The sequence below is a fragment of the Schistocerca cancellata genome, chromosome 3 (genome assembly GCF_023864275.1).
Source record: "Schistocerca cancellata isolate TAMUIC-IGC-003103 chromosome 3, iqSchCanc2.1, whole genome shotgun sequence".
NCBI classification, from domain to species: Eukaryota; Metazoa; Arthropoda; class Insecta; order Orthoptera; family Acrididae; genus Schistocerca; species Schistocerca cancellata.
The window spans coordinates 287,728,388-287,746,573 of record NC_064628.1 but is presented as its reverse complement, the minus strand read 5'-3'; the positions used below and the strand labels follow the sequence as shown (position 1 = coordinate 287,746,573).

At 44.9% G+C, this 18,186-nt stretch overlaps 1 protein-coding gene across 1 annotated transcript in view; it reads left to right on the top strand.

Annotated features, from left to right (window-relative positions):
• LOC126174966 (brefeldin A-inhibited guanine nucleotide-exchange protein 1) overlaps positions 1-18,186 on the top strand; it is a 264,490-nt gene that overhangs the window by 75,444 nt on the left and 170,860 nt on the right. The window contains exon 8 of the mRNA XM_049921435.1: positions 16,656-16,890. Within this exon, the coding sequence (XP_049777392.1) occupies positions 16,656-16,890 (235 nt within the window). The remainder of the gene's footprint in view (positions 1-16,655; positions 16,891-18,186) is intronic.

Genomic DNA, 18,186 nt, shown 5'->3' with positions numbered 1-18,186 from the left:
AATGCAGAGAGCCAAATTTTGAGTCCTTTGTGTTCTTAAATATCATTTTGTCTAAATGACGCAAAACTACGCCCATCTCTGTAATACTTTGAAGACCCCACAGAGTATAACTCAGCCCACGATTTTCTTGAAGTGCGAGCCACCTATCACTCAAAAACTGTACTTGTCTCAGAGCAATGTATGGACATCTTGCTACCTGTCCCCCGACAGGTGGTGCTTCCATCAATTTCTAGAATTATTTCTAAAGAAACATTAGCGAATGTAAAAGTTGCTGTCTTGAATGGCTGAGCCGATACATGATCGCATTGATGTAATTTTGTGCATTTATTCATTAGCTTTTGCTGTTTGTTGTATTGTACTACAAATAAATCACATTTGTTGAATGAGCCAGAAATTTTGGAATCTCAAGAGGAAGAAATTGGTCAGTAACTCATGTCACACTTCGAGGTAGTTATACTTTCTGTCATCATTAGTTTAAAATTTGTAATCTGTAAAAAGGCCTAAAGTAAATTTAAAAAATGATAATTGACGCATGGTCCTTTTTTAGTATTTATTATTCTTGAAGTTATATCAAATACACATGTGCCAGTAAGGATTTAAATAATGGCATAAAGATTAGTCATCTTGGCCCAACATTTCTCTAATTAGCCAGTCTGCAAAGTGTTAATTTAGTTAGTTTTTCAGTAAAATTTTCACTTTTTGCGTATAACAATTAGAAACACACGTTTTGGTGTGTGTGTGTGTGTGTGTGTGTGTGTGTGTGTGTGTGTGTGTGTGATCTCCAGTATTCAGCTTTCTCATCCAATTTTGTAAAAATTAGTTGGTGGTAAAAAAATTTTGCTTCTTTTGTATTGTATAGTTTTACGCTATAACTTAATAATGAACTGACTCTCTTCTCATTATTGGTGATGGTTACTGTGATGCTTCAGAATTAAGTTACCTACCACATACAGTTCAAAAAAATTGTTATGTGGAAAATAGAATTGCTTTTTAGTTTGTCTGGTGCACTTTAGGTTATATAGTGCTGGATACAAAATGTAGCTAACATATCAAAGCCGGCCGTGGTGGTCTTGCGGTTCTAGGCACGCAGTCCGGAACCGTGCGACTGCTACGGTCGCAGGTCCGAATCCTGCCTCGGGCATGGATGTGTGTGATGTCCTTAGGTTAGTTAGGTTTAAGTAGTTCGAAGTTCTAGGGGACTGATGACCACAGCTGTTAAGTCCCATAGTGCTCAGAGCCATTTGAACCATTTAACATATCAAAACTGATTTTAAAGCCGGAAAGAGAACCATGCCTCTTCACAATCTCAACTTAATTTGCAGTATTTACTTGTGGTTGTACAATATTGGCTGTGGTGCACCTAACATGAGACTATCGCCATGTGCTGTGTGGAGTTAACTGGCACGTATCGTGTTTCTTGCGCAGTTTATGATGTCAGATATAGTCACACTCTAAACAATAATTCCATAACAATTGTTATCTGTATGAAATTTGTTAGATAAACTATTGTAGATTTAGCCGCAGAGTTATCAGTATAGTGAGGTGTGTTTTATCTTGTCTTCACTGACAGTTTCAACCACAAAATGGTTGAGTAATGGCTGTTGTTATGAAATGCCACTGAGGTAGTACTGGTATTTCAGAAATCACATTCTTAACTATTTTCATAAATATCTGATCTGTCTTGTCCTTTGTTGCTTGTTTAATAATAATTATTGGGTCTGATCAGAACTGCATCTGGATCAGTCTGTTTGCAACATGCTGTTGTGTAAATTTTACTGTATTGTGCCAGAAGAAGCAAGATGTAGACTTTGAACATTAGGAGAAGTGTAAGAGTTTCTCAAAACTTATCACTGATAACTGTTCTCTGCATAAAAGTACATTATGCGTTTGTGGCAAATAACTCATTAACTCAGTTTCAGTTCTAGCTGGTCCTGTAACCTAGAGTATTATTAAAAATGATGAGATTAAAAGAAATACTTATCAACAGATTTTCTCTCTGTATTTGAATACCCTGCAAAATTTAGAAACAATTCACAGTGAATGACATGCCATACCATACCATACCATTCATGTTTCCATCCATCTTTTCTTCACTTATTTGTATCCCAAATTAAATACATTTCCTCTAACACTATTATTAAAATTTCTGTGTCAGTTTTCTCTATATCTAGAGTATATATTTTTTGACAAACACAGATCAAAGGATGTATCCCTACCTTCTGTCAGCTTGAAGTGATACTAAACTGTTTGATGCCTCGTGAGTTTCCACCCGCCACATCGAAATCCACATGGATACTCCACAAGCCACTGCACATTGCATGATGGAGGGTACACTGTTCCACTACCAGTCATTTCCTTTCCTGTTCCACTCGCAAACAGAGCGAGGGAAAAAGACTGTCTATATGCCTCCGTATGAACCCTAATTTCTCATATCTTATTTTTCTGGTCCTTATGTGCAATGTATATTAGCGGCAATAGAATCATTCGGCAGTTAGCTTCAGATGTATGTTCTCTAAATTTTCTTGATAGTGTTCTTTGAGAAGGACATCGGCTTCCCTCTAGGGATTCCCATTTGAGTTCCTGAAGTATCTCCATAGCACTTACATGTTGTACGAACCTACCAGTAACAGATCTCGCAAACTGGCTCTGAATTACTTCAGCGCCCTCCTTCAATCTGACCTGGTAAAGATGCCAAACACTTGAACATTATTCAAGAATTGGTCGCGCCAGCGTCCTGTATGCTGTGTCCTTTACAGATGAACAACACTTGCATAAAATTCTCCCAATAAACTGAAGTTAACCACAGTCCTCACAAGCTTCTTCCATTTCATATTGCTTTGCAACATTATGCTCAGATATTTATTTAAATGACTTGACTGTGTCAAGCAGGGCACTAGTAATGCTATAACCAAATGCAACAGGTTTGTTCTTCCTACTCATCTGCATTAACTTAGATTTTTCTACATTTAGACCTTACTGTGCACCACTGCATCATCAGCAAACAACCACAGATTGCTGCCCATCCTGTCTGCCAAATCATTTATGTATATAGAGAATAACAGCAATTCTATCGCATTTCCCTGGTGTACACATGATGAACATACTGGGTTCTATTACTTAAGAAGACTATGAGCCCCTCACATACCTGTGAACTTATTCCATATGCTCATACCTTTAACAGCCTGCGATGGGGCACTGTGTCAAATGCTTTTCAGAAATCTAGAAATGTGGAATCTGCCTGTAGTCCTTCATCCATAGTTTGCAGTGTATTATGTGAGAAAATGGAAAGCGGAGTTTTACACAAACTATTGGTTTCTTAAAACCATGCTGATTTGTGTACGTAAGGTTCTCAGCATCAAGAAAATTTATTGTGTTTGAACTGAGAATATGTTCAAGGATTCTGCAGCAAACAGAAGTTAGGGATATTGGTCCGTAATTTGTGGGTCTGTTCTTGTACCCTTCTTACATACCTCACCCCCCCCCCCCCCCCTCTTCCAGGGGGCTCACCACTCTTTGGTGAGTTTGTACTTGGCTACCACAGGGCCCAGCCTTTGGAGCATCTTTTCCCTTCCATGCTGCATGTCTGTCCTGCTGTCTGCAGCTCGTGGTCGCGTTCTCTCTTCTTGAGCACGGGGGCCCAGGTTTGATTCCCGGCGGGGTCAGGGATTTTCACCTGCCTCGAGATGACTGGGTGTTTGTATTGTCCTCATCATTTCATCATCATTCATGAAAGTGGCAAGTTTAGACTGAGCAAAGGTTGGGAATTTGTTTGGGTGCTGATAACCGCGCAGTTGAGCACCGCACAAACCAATCGTCACCATCTATCCTACTATTCTATTTTCCTTCCCATTGGGAACATATCTCAGATATTTTTTGACAATATGTTCTGAATTTTCAGTAACCTGACATCAGAACATTCTCCACACTGTTTCCCCCCCCCCCCCCCCTGCTTTCTTCATTCTCCATCTCATACTGTTCCTCTGCTTTGGCATTTGAGGTTCTGCCTTGTTTCTTCTTCCTTGTGCACTCCTGAAGGCCGGCCCATTCATTTGACATGTAACGGATGACTGGATAATGCGCAGTTCACAGCCCACAGTCAACAGGTAGGGTTCGCATGTACCCCTGTTAGACATTTAGGAGGTTTGACCAGAGGTGTGAGCAGTCACATAAGGCCAGTATTAAACTATTGTATTTCTTTGCCAAAGATCTTTGACATGGTGCTAAAAAGGGGTATTACAATGTCATCATATTTTTCATCAAATTTCAAGATGGCGTATGACAACCTGTTATTATGTGCTGCAGTTGCTAGTACTACAATTGCATTGAGTGTGTATTTGGAAGAAAAGCTGTGGGGAAAAAAAGGAAACATACTTGGATGAAGCCCTAGGTATTACGTCAAGATAGTAAAAGCATTCAGCAAAATTTGTTAAGCTAGCTGCAAGTGAAGGAAGTCAAGTCTTCATATATAAATTATTTACGAATGGATAAGAGTGTATTTCAGTCTTTGTTCAGTGGCAGCGTAATTCACCTGCCCATCAACACAATTAATAGCATGCACTGTGCCCCTTACTCATCCCTCACCCTAGTCAAAGCAAGTTTAAAAAAAAGGGGGGGGGGGGGGGGGGTTGAAGGAACAAACCAACTTTGAAGCCGTGTTTACAAACACACTACAAAGACGTCAAATAGCTCTAGTGATGCCAGCGCTCAATACAGTTACATTTCACATAGCAGTGAACAGATGACGAACGACTTTTATGATCAAATCTACAGTGAGGCCCTAGAGTTGACCATATTTATTTGACGACAAGCGAGATTCGACGAAGTGCCCTATGGAGCCATCAAAGTTCTTTGACATAAATATTTGACATATTAACTTTGGCAAAGAAATATGATAGTGTAATACTGGCCTGAGGCAGGCGACCTTTTCTCCAAGTGGGCTCCCAGTTGGAAGGAGCACGCTGTTGGAGATGCTGGCAGTCGTAGGGGATTTCTTTCGCAATGAGCCGTAAATCATCATCTCAGTCCATGTCTACTATACATAAACAGAATGAGGCTAAAGACTCTCCCAGCTGCATCTTGGTTCCTCTTCGTATCATGTACCAAAGGAGGTCAGTCCTTTGCTACGGTTAATCCGTTTATTATTCAGAAAGGTTTTGATGCAGTTGCCAGCCCTGTGAAATCCTGTTCTTGTTTACTTAATGGCACTTTGCTTTTGGAGACGAATTCTCTCTCTCAAACCCAACAACTGCTTGCAGCTTCACTCCTCCACAGCTATCCTGGTCATGTTGAGGCCCATTGAATGTTGAATTCTTCATGTGGTGTTATTTACACTTGGGGAATGAAAAAGGTTGATGCTACCTTAGTGCCTACATGCTCTCTTTTTTTTTTTTTTTTCTTATGTTTGATAGGATAATGCTTCCATCAAAAATCATAGCAGACTATGAAGTCATCACAGTCTGACTGTACCTTCACCCCCTGCGGGTCTGGGGTAAGAATAGGCCCGAGGTATTCCTGCCTGTCGTACGAGGCGACTAAAAGGAGTTTCAACCGTTTCGGCCTTCCATGTTATGGTCCCCCTTGGGGTTTGACCTCCATTTTTCAAAATTCTACAGAAGTACGAGCCTTTTGGGGAAGGACACCTTACGTGGTGTACCACTGGTCCTAAGTGCACTAAGACCTTGGCACTCAGCATTGCACCGGCGTTGTAACCATACCCACTATTCCTCAAATTGGGCCTAAACGCCTGATGGGTTGTCCAAGTTACGCCCATAGTGCATCTCCATCTGCACCAGCGATCATGATGGACTTTCCATGGCACCAGAAATCCAGCACGGTAGCCAGCCCGTTGTGGTGGGGTCGTCATGTACCCTCTAGGTTGTAGCCCCCTGACAACACAGGGATCGTACTGCCGATACCTGAGCTGCACCCTCCCCACGTCGGCCAAGGAGTAGATGCCCGTCTCCTTGAGGCATCAGGACTCCCGGCAATGGTCATCCTGCCAGGTGGCCCTTGCTGTGGCTGGGTGGCGCTCGTGGGGAGAGCCCCTGGTCGGAGTGGGTGGTATCGGGGTGGACGTTTCGCAGATGAAACGTCACCACGTATCAGGTCGCTCTGCGGCCGAGTCTTTCAAAAGAAAAGGTACCGTTTCTAGTTCTGGTTCTCCTGCCCTTTCCCCCTTGGCCACTCCATGGGAGGAGGGACAGGCCCGCCGGCTTGGGGCGAAGTACTTCCCCCGCTATTTGGTCTGTTCTCGAACCGATGGGGGGACATTCGCCACCTCCAAGCCCATGTTCTTTGTTCAGCACATTGAGGACATCTTCGGGGAAATCGAGGCTCTCAGCAAGATGCGTTCAGGGTCCGTTCTTATCAAGACCACCTCCGCCACACAGTCGGCGGCGCTCCAGGCGTGCGACCGCCTAGGGGACATCCCAGTCTCCATTGTCCCACATCTGGCACTAAATAGGACGCAGGGGGTTATTTTTCATCGTGACCTCCTGCTACAATCTGATGAGGAGCTCAGGGCCAACCTGGAGCGCCGAAGCGTGCATTTCGTCCGGCGAGTCCAGCGCGGCCCCAAAGACCGTCGCATCGACACCGGGGCCTTTATCCTCGCCTTCGAGGGGGACGTTCTCCCGGAGAAGGTAAAGGTGATGTGCTACCGGTGTGACGTGCGACCCTACGTCCCGCCTCCTATGCGCTGTTTTAGGTGTTTGCGCTTTGGGCACATGTCGTCACGGTGTGAGGCTGCGCCCCTTTGTGGCGATTGTGGACATCCTCTTCGTGAGGAACATACATGCACCCCACCACCTCGGTGCGTTAATTGTCCTGGCGTCCACTCGCCTAGATCCTCAGACTGCCCCGCATATCAGAAGGAGAAGAAGATACAAGAAATCAAAACTTTGGATCGGCTCTCTTATTCTGAGGCCAGGAAGAAGTATGACCGCCTCCATCCCGTGCCATTGACCACTTCGTTTGCCTCAGTTGTGTCCACTCCTTCCGCGCTATCCTCACCCCTATCCTGTCCCCCCTTCGCCTCCTCCGCCCATCAGGGGGCTCTGGCTCCGTCTCCCAAATCCCTCCCTTCCAAATCCTCCTCCCCCGTGGCCCCCACCCCCTCTGCCCCAGGGGCCACCCTTCCTCCTCCTTCTCCCCCCACGCCACCTGAGAAGCGATCCTCTTCTCAGGCGTCCATCGGGGAAACGTTCCGGACCCCAGCTTCCGAGGTCCGGCATTCCAAAACGGACCCCGCACGTGAGGACCTTCTTCGGGTCCAGCCCACCATCCCTGTGCCTCCTCGGCCTTCCAAGAAGGCCTCCAAGAAGAAGTCTCTATCCCTCTCTCCACCCCGGCGCGTTTCGTCTGACACTCCATCCGTGAGTCGCTGCTCCCGGCCGTCCTCAGTTTCGCCGGGACGCTCTGCTGCCAGGCGCTCAGCTGGCCTTTCGTCGGCAAATGATGCTGCCCCTCCTACACAACCAGGGACAACGGCCGCAGCTGGCGACGAGCCGATGGAACCGGATCCGCCTCCCGTCGGTTGTAGCGTTGTTCTCTCGCAACCCGGCCCTCCGTGGCCGTCGAGGTGACCAGCTCTTCCCCCGTCTCGTTCCCCCGACTTTTTGACTAGCGATGGCGTTGTTTCATTGGAACATAAGAGGTATTCGATCTCATCGGGAGGAATTACAACTGCTCCTCCGCCTGCACTGTCCGCTCGTCCTTGGACTCCAGGAAACCAAGTTGCGCCCGACTGACCGTATTGCCTTTACCCACTATACCTCGGAGCGGTATGACCTCACCCCTGTGGACGGTATCCCAGCTCATGGTGGGGTCATGTTGCTCGTTCGGGACGATGTCTATTACCATCCCATCCCATTGACCACCCCACTCCAAGCAATAGCTGTCCGCATTACTCTTTCTGCTTTTACTTTTTCAGTTTGTACCATCTACATTCCACCGTCGTCTGCTGTTAGTCGGGCTGACATGATGCACCTGATCGTTCAGCTTCCCCCGCCGTTTTTATTGTTTGGCGACTTCAATGCCCATCATCCCCTTTGGAGCTCTCCTGCATCGTGTCCAAGAGGCTCACTCTTGGCAGATGTCTTAAACCATCTCAATCTTGTCTGCCTCAATACCGGCGCCCCGACTTTCCTCTCAGACTCTACTCATACCTACTCCCACTTGGACCTCTCGATCTGTTCTACCAGTCTTGCCCGTCGGTTCGAGTGGTATGTCCTTTCTGACACCTATTCGAGTGACCACTTCCCCTGTGTCGTTCGTCTCCTGCACCACACCCCATCCCCACGTCCTTCGAGCTGGAACATACTGAAAGCTCACTGGGGACTTTAGTCATCCCTGCGACCTTTCCGGACCACGATTTTCCCAGTTGTGACAGTCAGGTCGAATACCTCACGGCTGTTATCATCAATGCTGCCGAACGTTCCATTCCTCGTACTACTTCTTCTTCACGTCGCGTTTCCGTCCCCTGGTGGAACGAGGCTTGTAGGGACGCTATCCGTGCTCGACGACGTGCTTTACGCACCTTTCGCCGCCATCCTACGTTGGCGAATTGTATTGAATACAAACGACTCCGAGCGCAATGCCGTAGAGTCATCAAAGACAGCAAAAAAGCTTGTTGGGCCTCTTTCACCAGCTCCTTTAACACTTTTACTCCCTCTTCCGTCGTTTGGGGTAGCCTGCGTCGGCTGTCGGGCATTAAGGCCCACTCCTCGGTACCTGGCCTGACCTCAGGTAATGCGGTCCTTGTTGATCCTGTGGCTGTCTCCAACGCCTTTGGCCGCTTTTTCGCGGAGGTTTCAAGCTCCGCCCATTACCATCCTGCCTTCCTTCCCAGGAACGAGGCAGAAGAGGCTCGGCGACCTTCCTTCCACTCGCTGAATCTGGAAACCTATAATGCCCCCTTTACTATGCGGGAACTCGAACGTGCGCTTGCACTGTCCCGGTCCTCTGCTCCGGGGCCAGATGCCATTCACGTTCAGATGCTGGTACACCTTTCTCCGGCGGGCAAAAGCTTCCTTCTTCGTACCTACAATCGCGTCTGGACCGAAGGTCAAGTCCCCATGCGTTGGCGTGACGCCGTTGTTGTTGTTCCTATACCCAAACCCGGGAAGGATAGACACCTTCCTTCTAGTTACCGCCCCATTTCTCTTACAAGCTGTGTCTGTAAGGTGATGGAGCGCATGGTTAATGCTTGGTTAGTCTGGATTCTTGAATCTCGACGGCTACTTACTAATATCCAATGCGGCTTTCGTCGCCGCCGCTCAGCTGTTGACCACCTTGTGACCTTGTCGACATTCATCATGAACAACTTTTTGCGAAGGCGCCAAACGGTAGCCGTGTTCTTCGACTTGGAGAAGGCTTATGATACCTGTTGGAGAGGAGGTATCCTCCGCACTATGCACAGGTGGGGCCTATGCTGTCGCCTGCCCCTTTTTATTGATTCCTTTTTAAAGGATCGAAAGTTTAGGGTACGTGTGGGTTCCGTATTGTCCGACGTCTTCCTCCAGGAGATCGGAGTGCCTCAGGGCTCCGTCTTGAGCGTAGCCCTTTTTGCCATCGCGATCAATCCAATTATGGATTGCATTCCACCTAATGTTTCAGGCTCTCTCTTTGTCGATGACTTCGCGATCTACTGCAGTGCCCAGAGAACATGCCTCCTGGAGCGCTGCCTTCAGCGTTGTCTAGACAGCCTCTACTCATGGAGCGTGGCAAATGGCTTCCGGTTCTCTGAAGAAAAGACGGTTTGTATCAACTTTTGGCGCTATAAAGTGTTCCTTCTGCCATCCTTACATCTCGGTCCCGTTGTTCTCCCATTCGTGGACACAACTAAGTTTCTAGGGCTCACGTTAGACAGGAAACTGTGTTGGTCTCCACATGTCTCTTATTTGGCGGCCCGTTGTACACGTTCCCTTAATGTCCTCAGAGTTCTTAGCGGTTCATCTTGGGGAGCGGATCGCACTGTCCTGCTTCGCTTGTATCGGTCCATAGTCCGATCGAAGCTGGATTATGGGAGCTTCGTCTACTCGTCCGCTCGGCCGTCCCTCTTACGCCGGCTCAACTCCATCCACCATCGGGGGATACGTCTTGCGACCGGAGCCTTTTACACTAGTCCTGTCGAGAGTCTTTATGCTGAAGCTGCCGAGTTACCGTTGACCTACCGGCGCGACGTACTGCTGTGTCGGTATGCCTACCGGCTGTCGTCTATGCCCGACCACCCCTCTTACAAGTCCTTCTTCGCCGATTCTCTCGACCGTCAGTACGGGTTGTATGTGTCTGCCCTGCTGCCCGCCCCCCCTCCCCCCGGAGTCCGCTTCCGTCGCCTGCTTCGACAATTGGATTTTGCCCTCCCTACCACCTTCAGAGAGGGTGAGAGCCCGACACCACCTTGGCTCCAGGCTCCGGTTCATATTTATCTCGACCTCAGCTCACTCCCGAAGGAGGGTACTCCGGCTGCAGTGTATTGCTCACGGTTTGTCGAACTTCGTGCTCGACTTGCTGGTCACGCCTTTATTTACACCGATGGCTCCAAAACTGACGATGGTGTCGGCTGTGCCTTTGTCGTCGGGGCCGCCACCTTTAAATACCGGCTCCTCGACCAACGTTCCAGCTTTACGGCCGAGCTTTTTGCTCTCCATCAGGCCGTTCAGTATGCCCGCCGCCACCGCCATTCATCATATGTACTCTGCTCTGACTCACTCAGTGCTCTTCAGAGCCTTGGAGCTCCCTATCCGGTCCATCCCTTGATTCAACGGATACAGCAGTCCCTCCATTCTTTCGCTGATAATGGTGGTTCTGTCAGCTTTCTGTGGGTTCCCGGACATGTAGGAGTGCCTGGGAATGAGGCTGCGGATGCTGCAGCCAAGGCTGCAGTCCTCCTGCCTCGGCCAGCCTCCCATTGTGTCCCGTCATCCGACGTTCGTGGGGATGTATGTAAGAGGCTTGTGTCGTTGTGGTGGGATGCTTGGTCATCCCTCCAAGGAAACAAGCTCTGGGCAGTAAAACCGCTCCCAACTGCTTGGACAACATCCTCCCGACCATCTCGGCGCGAGGAGGTCCTTCTGACCAGGTTGCGGATTGGGCATTGCCGGTTTAGCCACCGCTACCTGCTCTCCGGTGACCCAGCCCCGCAGTGCCCTTGTGGTCAGGCATTAACAGTGCGCCATGTTTTATTGTTGTGTCCCCGTTTTAGTCAATTTCGTGTTGTCCTGTCCCTGCCATCTACTTTACCGGATGTTTTAGCTGATGACGCTCGAGCAGCTGCTCGTATTCTGCGTTTTATAACTTTAACTGGCTTGTCCAAAGACATTTAATCTTTTTACTTATTTTGTCTGCGTCTTTGTCAGGTCCTTCTGGTGTCCCCTCCATCCCCTTGAGTTTTTACCAGATTCCATGTGCTCTAACAACAGTGACTGGGCGCTAATGACCTCAGCAGTTGAGCGCCCTTAAACCCAAAAAAAAAAAAAAGAGACTGTACCTTCCAAACCCGAATGCATTGCTACCAATGTCAATGTTACAACCATACTCAAATGTCCTGTCAAAACGTGGCTAAATGTGTTATTTTTGGTAGGAATGGTCATGAGGGTGACTGTCTGCCTCTTTCTACGTGCTGTATTAATTGCTGTTGTTATCCTGCAGCCTGATCCAGAGAGTGCCCCATGTTTCTTAATGAGCAGGCTGTCCAGGAGATCCAGGTGAAGGAAAAAGTGCCTTACCTTGTCATTCACAAGCTGTGGGCTAGTTGCAGGCCCTGCCTTTTACCATCTGGCACTCATAGTACCACTCCTGCTACATCTCACTCCATGAAAGACACAGCCATGCAGACTGGCGACCTCAAATTCCATAGCATGGTTAAAAAAATTGCCCAGTGTCACTATAGTATCCCCATCTCCTCCTCCTCCAGCTGTGCAACAAGCCACCACATCTTCACCTCTGGCGGCGATAACACCTGCTACACAACCGACAGGCTGGAAAGGGCAGAAAGAGTACTCCCACAAAGACTTTTTACGTCCCTCCACCAACAAATATCTGAATCTTCCTCTGCCAACCACAATGACTCCAAGAAATCAAACAAAGGCAAACTGTCTTTTCCTTTGCTGACTCGGCGTACCTCTTAAATGGTGTCACCATGTGGTACCCTGATTCACCCAACCTTCATTTCACCAGTGCACACCACCAACCATTTTTCTGCCCTAGAATTTGCAAGTTGACACACTGAAAATGCCGATGCCTCTGTCGATCTCGTGGAACAGGATCCTGCGCCCTGTAGCAGTGAGTCTTCAAAGACTGGCATTTGGCACCCGCCGAGGTGACAACCCTTACTTTTTTCACTCCGTCCTTTTTCCCATCATGAGTCTCCTCTAATGGGATGTTTGTAGCAATCTCCTCTAATGGGACATTTGTAGCATTAGATCCCACAAGGAGGAATTACAGCTTTTCTTGGAATTGCAGTGTCCACTTGTTTTCTGCTTCCAGGAAGCAAAATTAGAATGCTTTGGCTTCTCGCACTTCTTTCTGGTCCACTTTGACCTTCCTTCCCGAGGATGGCATTCCGCTTCATGGGAGAGACATGCTGCTCAACTGGGATGACGTTCATAGTCAAACCATTTCACTGAACACCCAGCTGCAAGCTTTTGTAGTCCGCATTTTCCTTCCTTGTGTCACCTTTTCTCTTTGTAACCTCCACATCCCTCCGTCATTCAGTGTCACCAGGGCAGACTTCCTCCAGCTTATCGGTCAACTCCCTCACCCCTTCCTGCTGCTTGATTACTCTAACCATCCCCTATGGAGCTCTTCCAGGACCTATGTGCCCTCTTGGCTGACCTTCTCTATCAACTTAACCTCATCTCCCTTAACGCTGGAGCACCCATATTTCTTTCAGACTCCATGCACACCTATTACCATTTGGACCTCTCATTCTGCACTGCCCAGCTTGCCCGTTGTCTCAAGTGGTCTGTTCTGTCTGACACATACTCGAGCAAACATTTCCCATGTGCTATCCATTTGCTGACTTGTACCCCAACTACATGTAAACCCAACTGGCAGCTTTCCAAGGCTGACTGGAGGTTTTGCTCCTCTGTGGCAACCTTGGCCGAATAACATTTCCCCAGTTGTGATGACAAGGTAGAATACCTTGCAAACGTTATACTTACCGCCACAGAATGTACTATTCTTTGCACCTCACATTTACTGCACTGTGTCCCAGTCCCTTGATGGACAGAGCTGTGCAACTGACTGTAGCTTCTATTGTGCTGCCTATATATAGTAGACTTGATTAGACCAGATATTAAAATATATTGAAATAGAGATATTAGATTTTAGATATTTAGTTAAAAGGCAGCAAAAATAAAACATACAAAAACAAGTTAGGCAGTTAATTTATCTTTATTAATTAGCTGTAGAGTCAGAAATTGGAAAAATTGTATCTTCTGTTTTGCAACATGGAAGTTTTCTTGTATATTAGGATTTTCAAAGACACTGTGGTGGTCCGCTCTTCTTCTTCTTCTTCTTCTTCTTCTCCCCCCTCCCCCTCGGTGTTGACGTACTGCGTTGCTATACTGGCTGAAAATTGGGGTGGGGAAATCGAACAGGACTACTTTAAATGATGTAGCTGATGGGTGCACATTTGCATTTCACAGTCGTTTACTTTCACTGTTCACAACCCCCCTATATACATGTTTAATATGGCCAGTGCACTATGTTTAACTTTCGATAAGCCTCATTAATAGTTTGCAGGTGAACATCCACATACTGCTACAGTAGTTTACTACTGAACATCTACTAGCAGTAAAAACCTCACCAAACAGTTGTTGAAGAATAACAAGGTACATATGGAACAAACACTGTCACTGTTTTAACACATGGCCTAATTTTGTCACACATACTTCATAGGTGCATTGTTGTTGTTCTAACCAATACAGGCTCCTTGTTTGAAACTCGGCTGTGGACCGACTGACTCAGGACCAAAAATCAGGCCTATATATATCCTCACAATAATAGGTACTGAAACTACACATGGTTTGAAGTTAAATTTACAGAAATTGCAATTAAAACTCAACTCATTAAATTAATTGAATACATTGAGAAATTCTTTCCTTTTAACAGTTTCTTCTACTACAAGGTTTAGGCCAAATTATTTGTTTAAATGATGAAATTAACATATATCGTAATGCAAACAATAGTTGAGACAAAACTGCTAATTACTTCGGAATTAATTAAGCGCTGACTGTGCTAACATGTTTTCAAATAGAACCAAATAGATCCTTTGAGAATACTATTAGTTGTTCCTCCACACGTTTATAATTAGTACAGAATTTCTATTTGTTTATACATCAGCAATAGAATTTAAGTTACAAAACAATTACTGATTTCACCCTATAACAAAAGATACTAACTAGGAATAGTCGAAAAAAAAAATAGAAAATAAATGTCATACATAAAACTAAGCACAAAATTAGATCTGGTGTTATATTCTTCAAAACTGGGGACCATCCTTTCTCTTTTATGAAAATGCAGATTATATTCACGTATGTTAATGGTAATTAGTTAAAAGTGAAAAAAAATGAATTCTAAGGATGCAGATGGCAAAACAAGAGGGGAAATAAAAATATCCCAGCTTGCTTCGTCGCAACAGCCAAGACTTCTCTGGAAAGTAATGTACCGTCAAACGGGATGATTTCGGATGGTTTTGTCATTATTTTGATTGTAACTTTCGTATATATTGTTAGGTTAAATTGATTGTTATGGAAGTGGTAGGGTATATGTGTAACGAATAAAATATCCCAGAACCAGAACGTGTGTGCGTAGGTATATTTATCTGAGGCAGTTAATAAAGTGTCCAAATCACCCCATGGATTGGGGTGATTTCGGACAAGTGTTTTTTAAATCTCTGTCCGAAGTTACAGTATTAAAAAGAAAAAAAAAAAGAAAAAAAAATTCTACTTGCTTTTTATTTGAGTTTGGTGACATTTTACACATTTTAAGGGAGCCCTTTGTTAGGAGTAAGTGTTATGGAATGATATAATAAATTTTATATATTACAGATAAGTTTTTATTTTGCAAGAATTAATAAAGTCTCTTTCTTCACTTCTGCATGAGCTCATTTAATATTTTCGCTTAAGCGAACGGAAAGATCTTCTGACTGTCGTTTGAGGAATAAATGCACCCATTCTTCTCCTGGCAAGATATTACAAAATTTCTTCTCTATTCTGCTAGATTTATCAAGGTAGCCTTTAACTAAATATCTAATATCCCATTTAGTGAAGGAAAATCCCAATGTGCAGCCCTCAAGATACTTTGCTTCAACATTTCTTCCTCTTTATTTAGCACTGGCTGTCCTCCCATTTTTTTCGGATGTGCTTCCTGCACTTTATTTTGTAGGGTTGATTTAGATATACCATACAAATCACATGTTTTTCTGTATGATAATTTACCACTCTGAATGTCACAAACAGCTTTATCTAAAAGTTCCGCGTCATAATTACACCATACTGTAGCACCTCTCCTGCTCTTATACGTTCTTGGCATTGTCCAAAATCACCCCACACAGTACACAGTTCTACAAAAACTGTCGTTATTTTATAACCTTGCATGAGGAACTAGACAAATTTGTACAGAAATTGTCTCAATGCTGTTAGCTACTGAGCGCGTCGACAATTACGGTTACAATAACTTCCAACTCGGCGCAACAATAGAAAGTTTCCACTTTACGATAATGCATGGATTTTTAACACTTCTAGGGAAACAATTGACGCAAAATAAAGAGTTTTGGAAAGCGATAAATGCAATCTTGTGCTTAAAATAACCAGCTCATGGACGTTAAAATAAGTAACTCTTTGTTTCTATGCAGTGGCGAAGAGCAAATAAGCCATACTGTCAGAATTCACCCCGGTGTCCAAAACCACCCCGTTTGACGGTATTATAACTTGGATATTTTGTTAACTAATGTGTTATTTTAGAAAATTTATACATTTTTGAAAGAAAATATTGGGGCTATAAAATTATAACGCTGGATTTTGTAAAGAGAAACAGAAAAATATTATTTATTTAAGGAGTAAAAGCGTAGCAAGGGGAGCAATTTTGTCTTGTTATGTCCCAAACTGGCCTCTCTGCTCACAGAGCTGGCTCCTTTTTGCTCTCCTGCTGTGCCGTCCATGTGAAGCGTTTGGTTTATTCTCATAGCCCATAGCACTGTGGCTCCTGTTGCCTGATTGCAGTCCCATTATTGGTGATCCAGCTTGCAAGCAATGACACTGTGCAGCTGCAAGTAGCTACTTCTCCATTAATGTTCCACTCATCTGAACACAGCCTACGAACTAAAATTTCTTCACGTAATGAGGATTGACATGAGTGGAGAAATCATTTACTGCCATTGGCCAAGGTGTTCTGAGAATATATGATTTGCAAGTTAACTGTGAAGTTCCATAATTTATTTCCATCTAATTCTCCCCAACATTGTCATTCTTGGTTGCTTCTACTGTAAATATTATATTTCAATATTGAGAAACAATACTGTATATTGTGCTTTTTATGTGGATGTTGTTTCACTCCTTCTAGTGTAATACTGAAATGAAAAACATTTAGAAACAATTTGTGTACATATGTTTGATTTGTAAAGAATATTATTTGATGAATTTATATTTCAGATCACATGAGCTTCGTTCAAAGATTCTTTCATTGCATCTGTTACTATCTATTTTGCAAAATGCTGGTCCAGTTTTTCGTGCAAATGAAATGTTTGTTACGGCCATAAAACAGTACTTGTGTGTTGCTCTCTCCAAGAATGGAGTTTCATCCGTCCCAGAAGTTTTTGAACTTTCTCTTGCAATATTTTTAGCTCTACTTTCAAAGTTCAAGATGCATCTCAAAATGCAGATAGAGGTAAGACAAATTTTGCTTAACCTTTTCTTGCAATCATCATTCTGATGATGCTGGTGATGGTTGTTGAACTGTTTACTGTGTGTGCCCAATGAAATGTATTCCTCCACTCTTGAGTTTTGCAAAGCCATTAAATCAGAGTTGCTAAAAGTGTAATGTATATAGGCATAATCTTAAAGGAAATTATCATCTAATAGAGTAAACTTGTTGAATTCTAACATGATCAGTAGCAGCAACAGTTGAAGCAAATGAAATATCATTGAATTCCAAGCTTTTGGGCAAAGAAATGTAAGAAAGGGAGCATATGGATGAGAGGTTACATGAGAATACGATGAAAGTTAAATCTAGAGGGAAGGTGAGTGGAGAAATGAACATTTGTGAGATGGGAAGATGAGAAAACCCTTATTTATTGCCTGCGATGTAATCTCTTGTTGTTGCTTTCCTATGGTTGTAACTCGTGTTCAGTCCTACTTTAATCATGTATACTATTCTTAAGTAAACATTGTACTTAAAATTTTGTGTAAAGATGGTTCTAGTTAAAGAGTAAAGAATACTGTATATTTGTAGATACATAATGATAACTAACTGAAATGCTTTTAAAAGCTATCTGTACTTTTGTTGTCCATCTTCCTCCCACCTCCATAGTTTCTATCTGATAATACTACTGTCACAAAAGATTCTGCCATTTGTGAACTGAATTATATGTCCGGCTAAATTGAACTTTGGGTGTTCACAGCACTTTTCGTTGCATGCTGCTGTTGACAATTCATTATTATTAGTCATAGCCAGTCAGGTGATAATGTAGGATAACCAGCGAGAATTGCTCGATCTTGTAATCTAGCTTGTCACAATCCCCCCCACGTTATATATCAGCTATGCTGCAATAATTGTACAGCATTCTATGTGGATAAGACACGTAACCAATTGTCCACTTCAATGAATGGCCTCTGCCAAACTGTGGCAAATCGCAAACTTGACCATATAGTTACTGCATTTCACAACTTAGATGATTCCAAAAACTCCTTGATTATGTGATGTATTTGGTTACTCCATTTGAGCACTACTTTCACTGAACTACACAGGTGAGACTTCTCTCCAGCACTCTCACAATCCCCCTGCCAACCTCCCTCTCCCCCCCCCCCACCCCTCATCCTCCCCCTCGCTGCTCGCCGCCCCCCTCGCTGCTCGCCGCCCCCCTCGCTGCTCGCCGCCCCCCTCGCTGCTCGCCGCCCCCCTCGCTGCTCGCCGCCCCCCTCGCTGCTCGCCGCCCCCCTCGCTGCTCGCCGCCCCCCTCGCTGC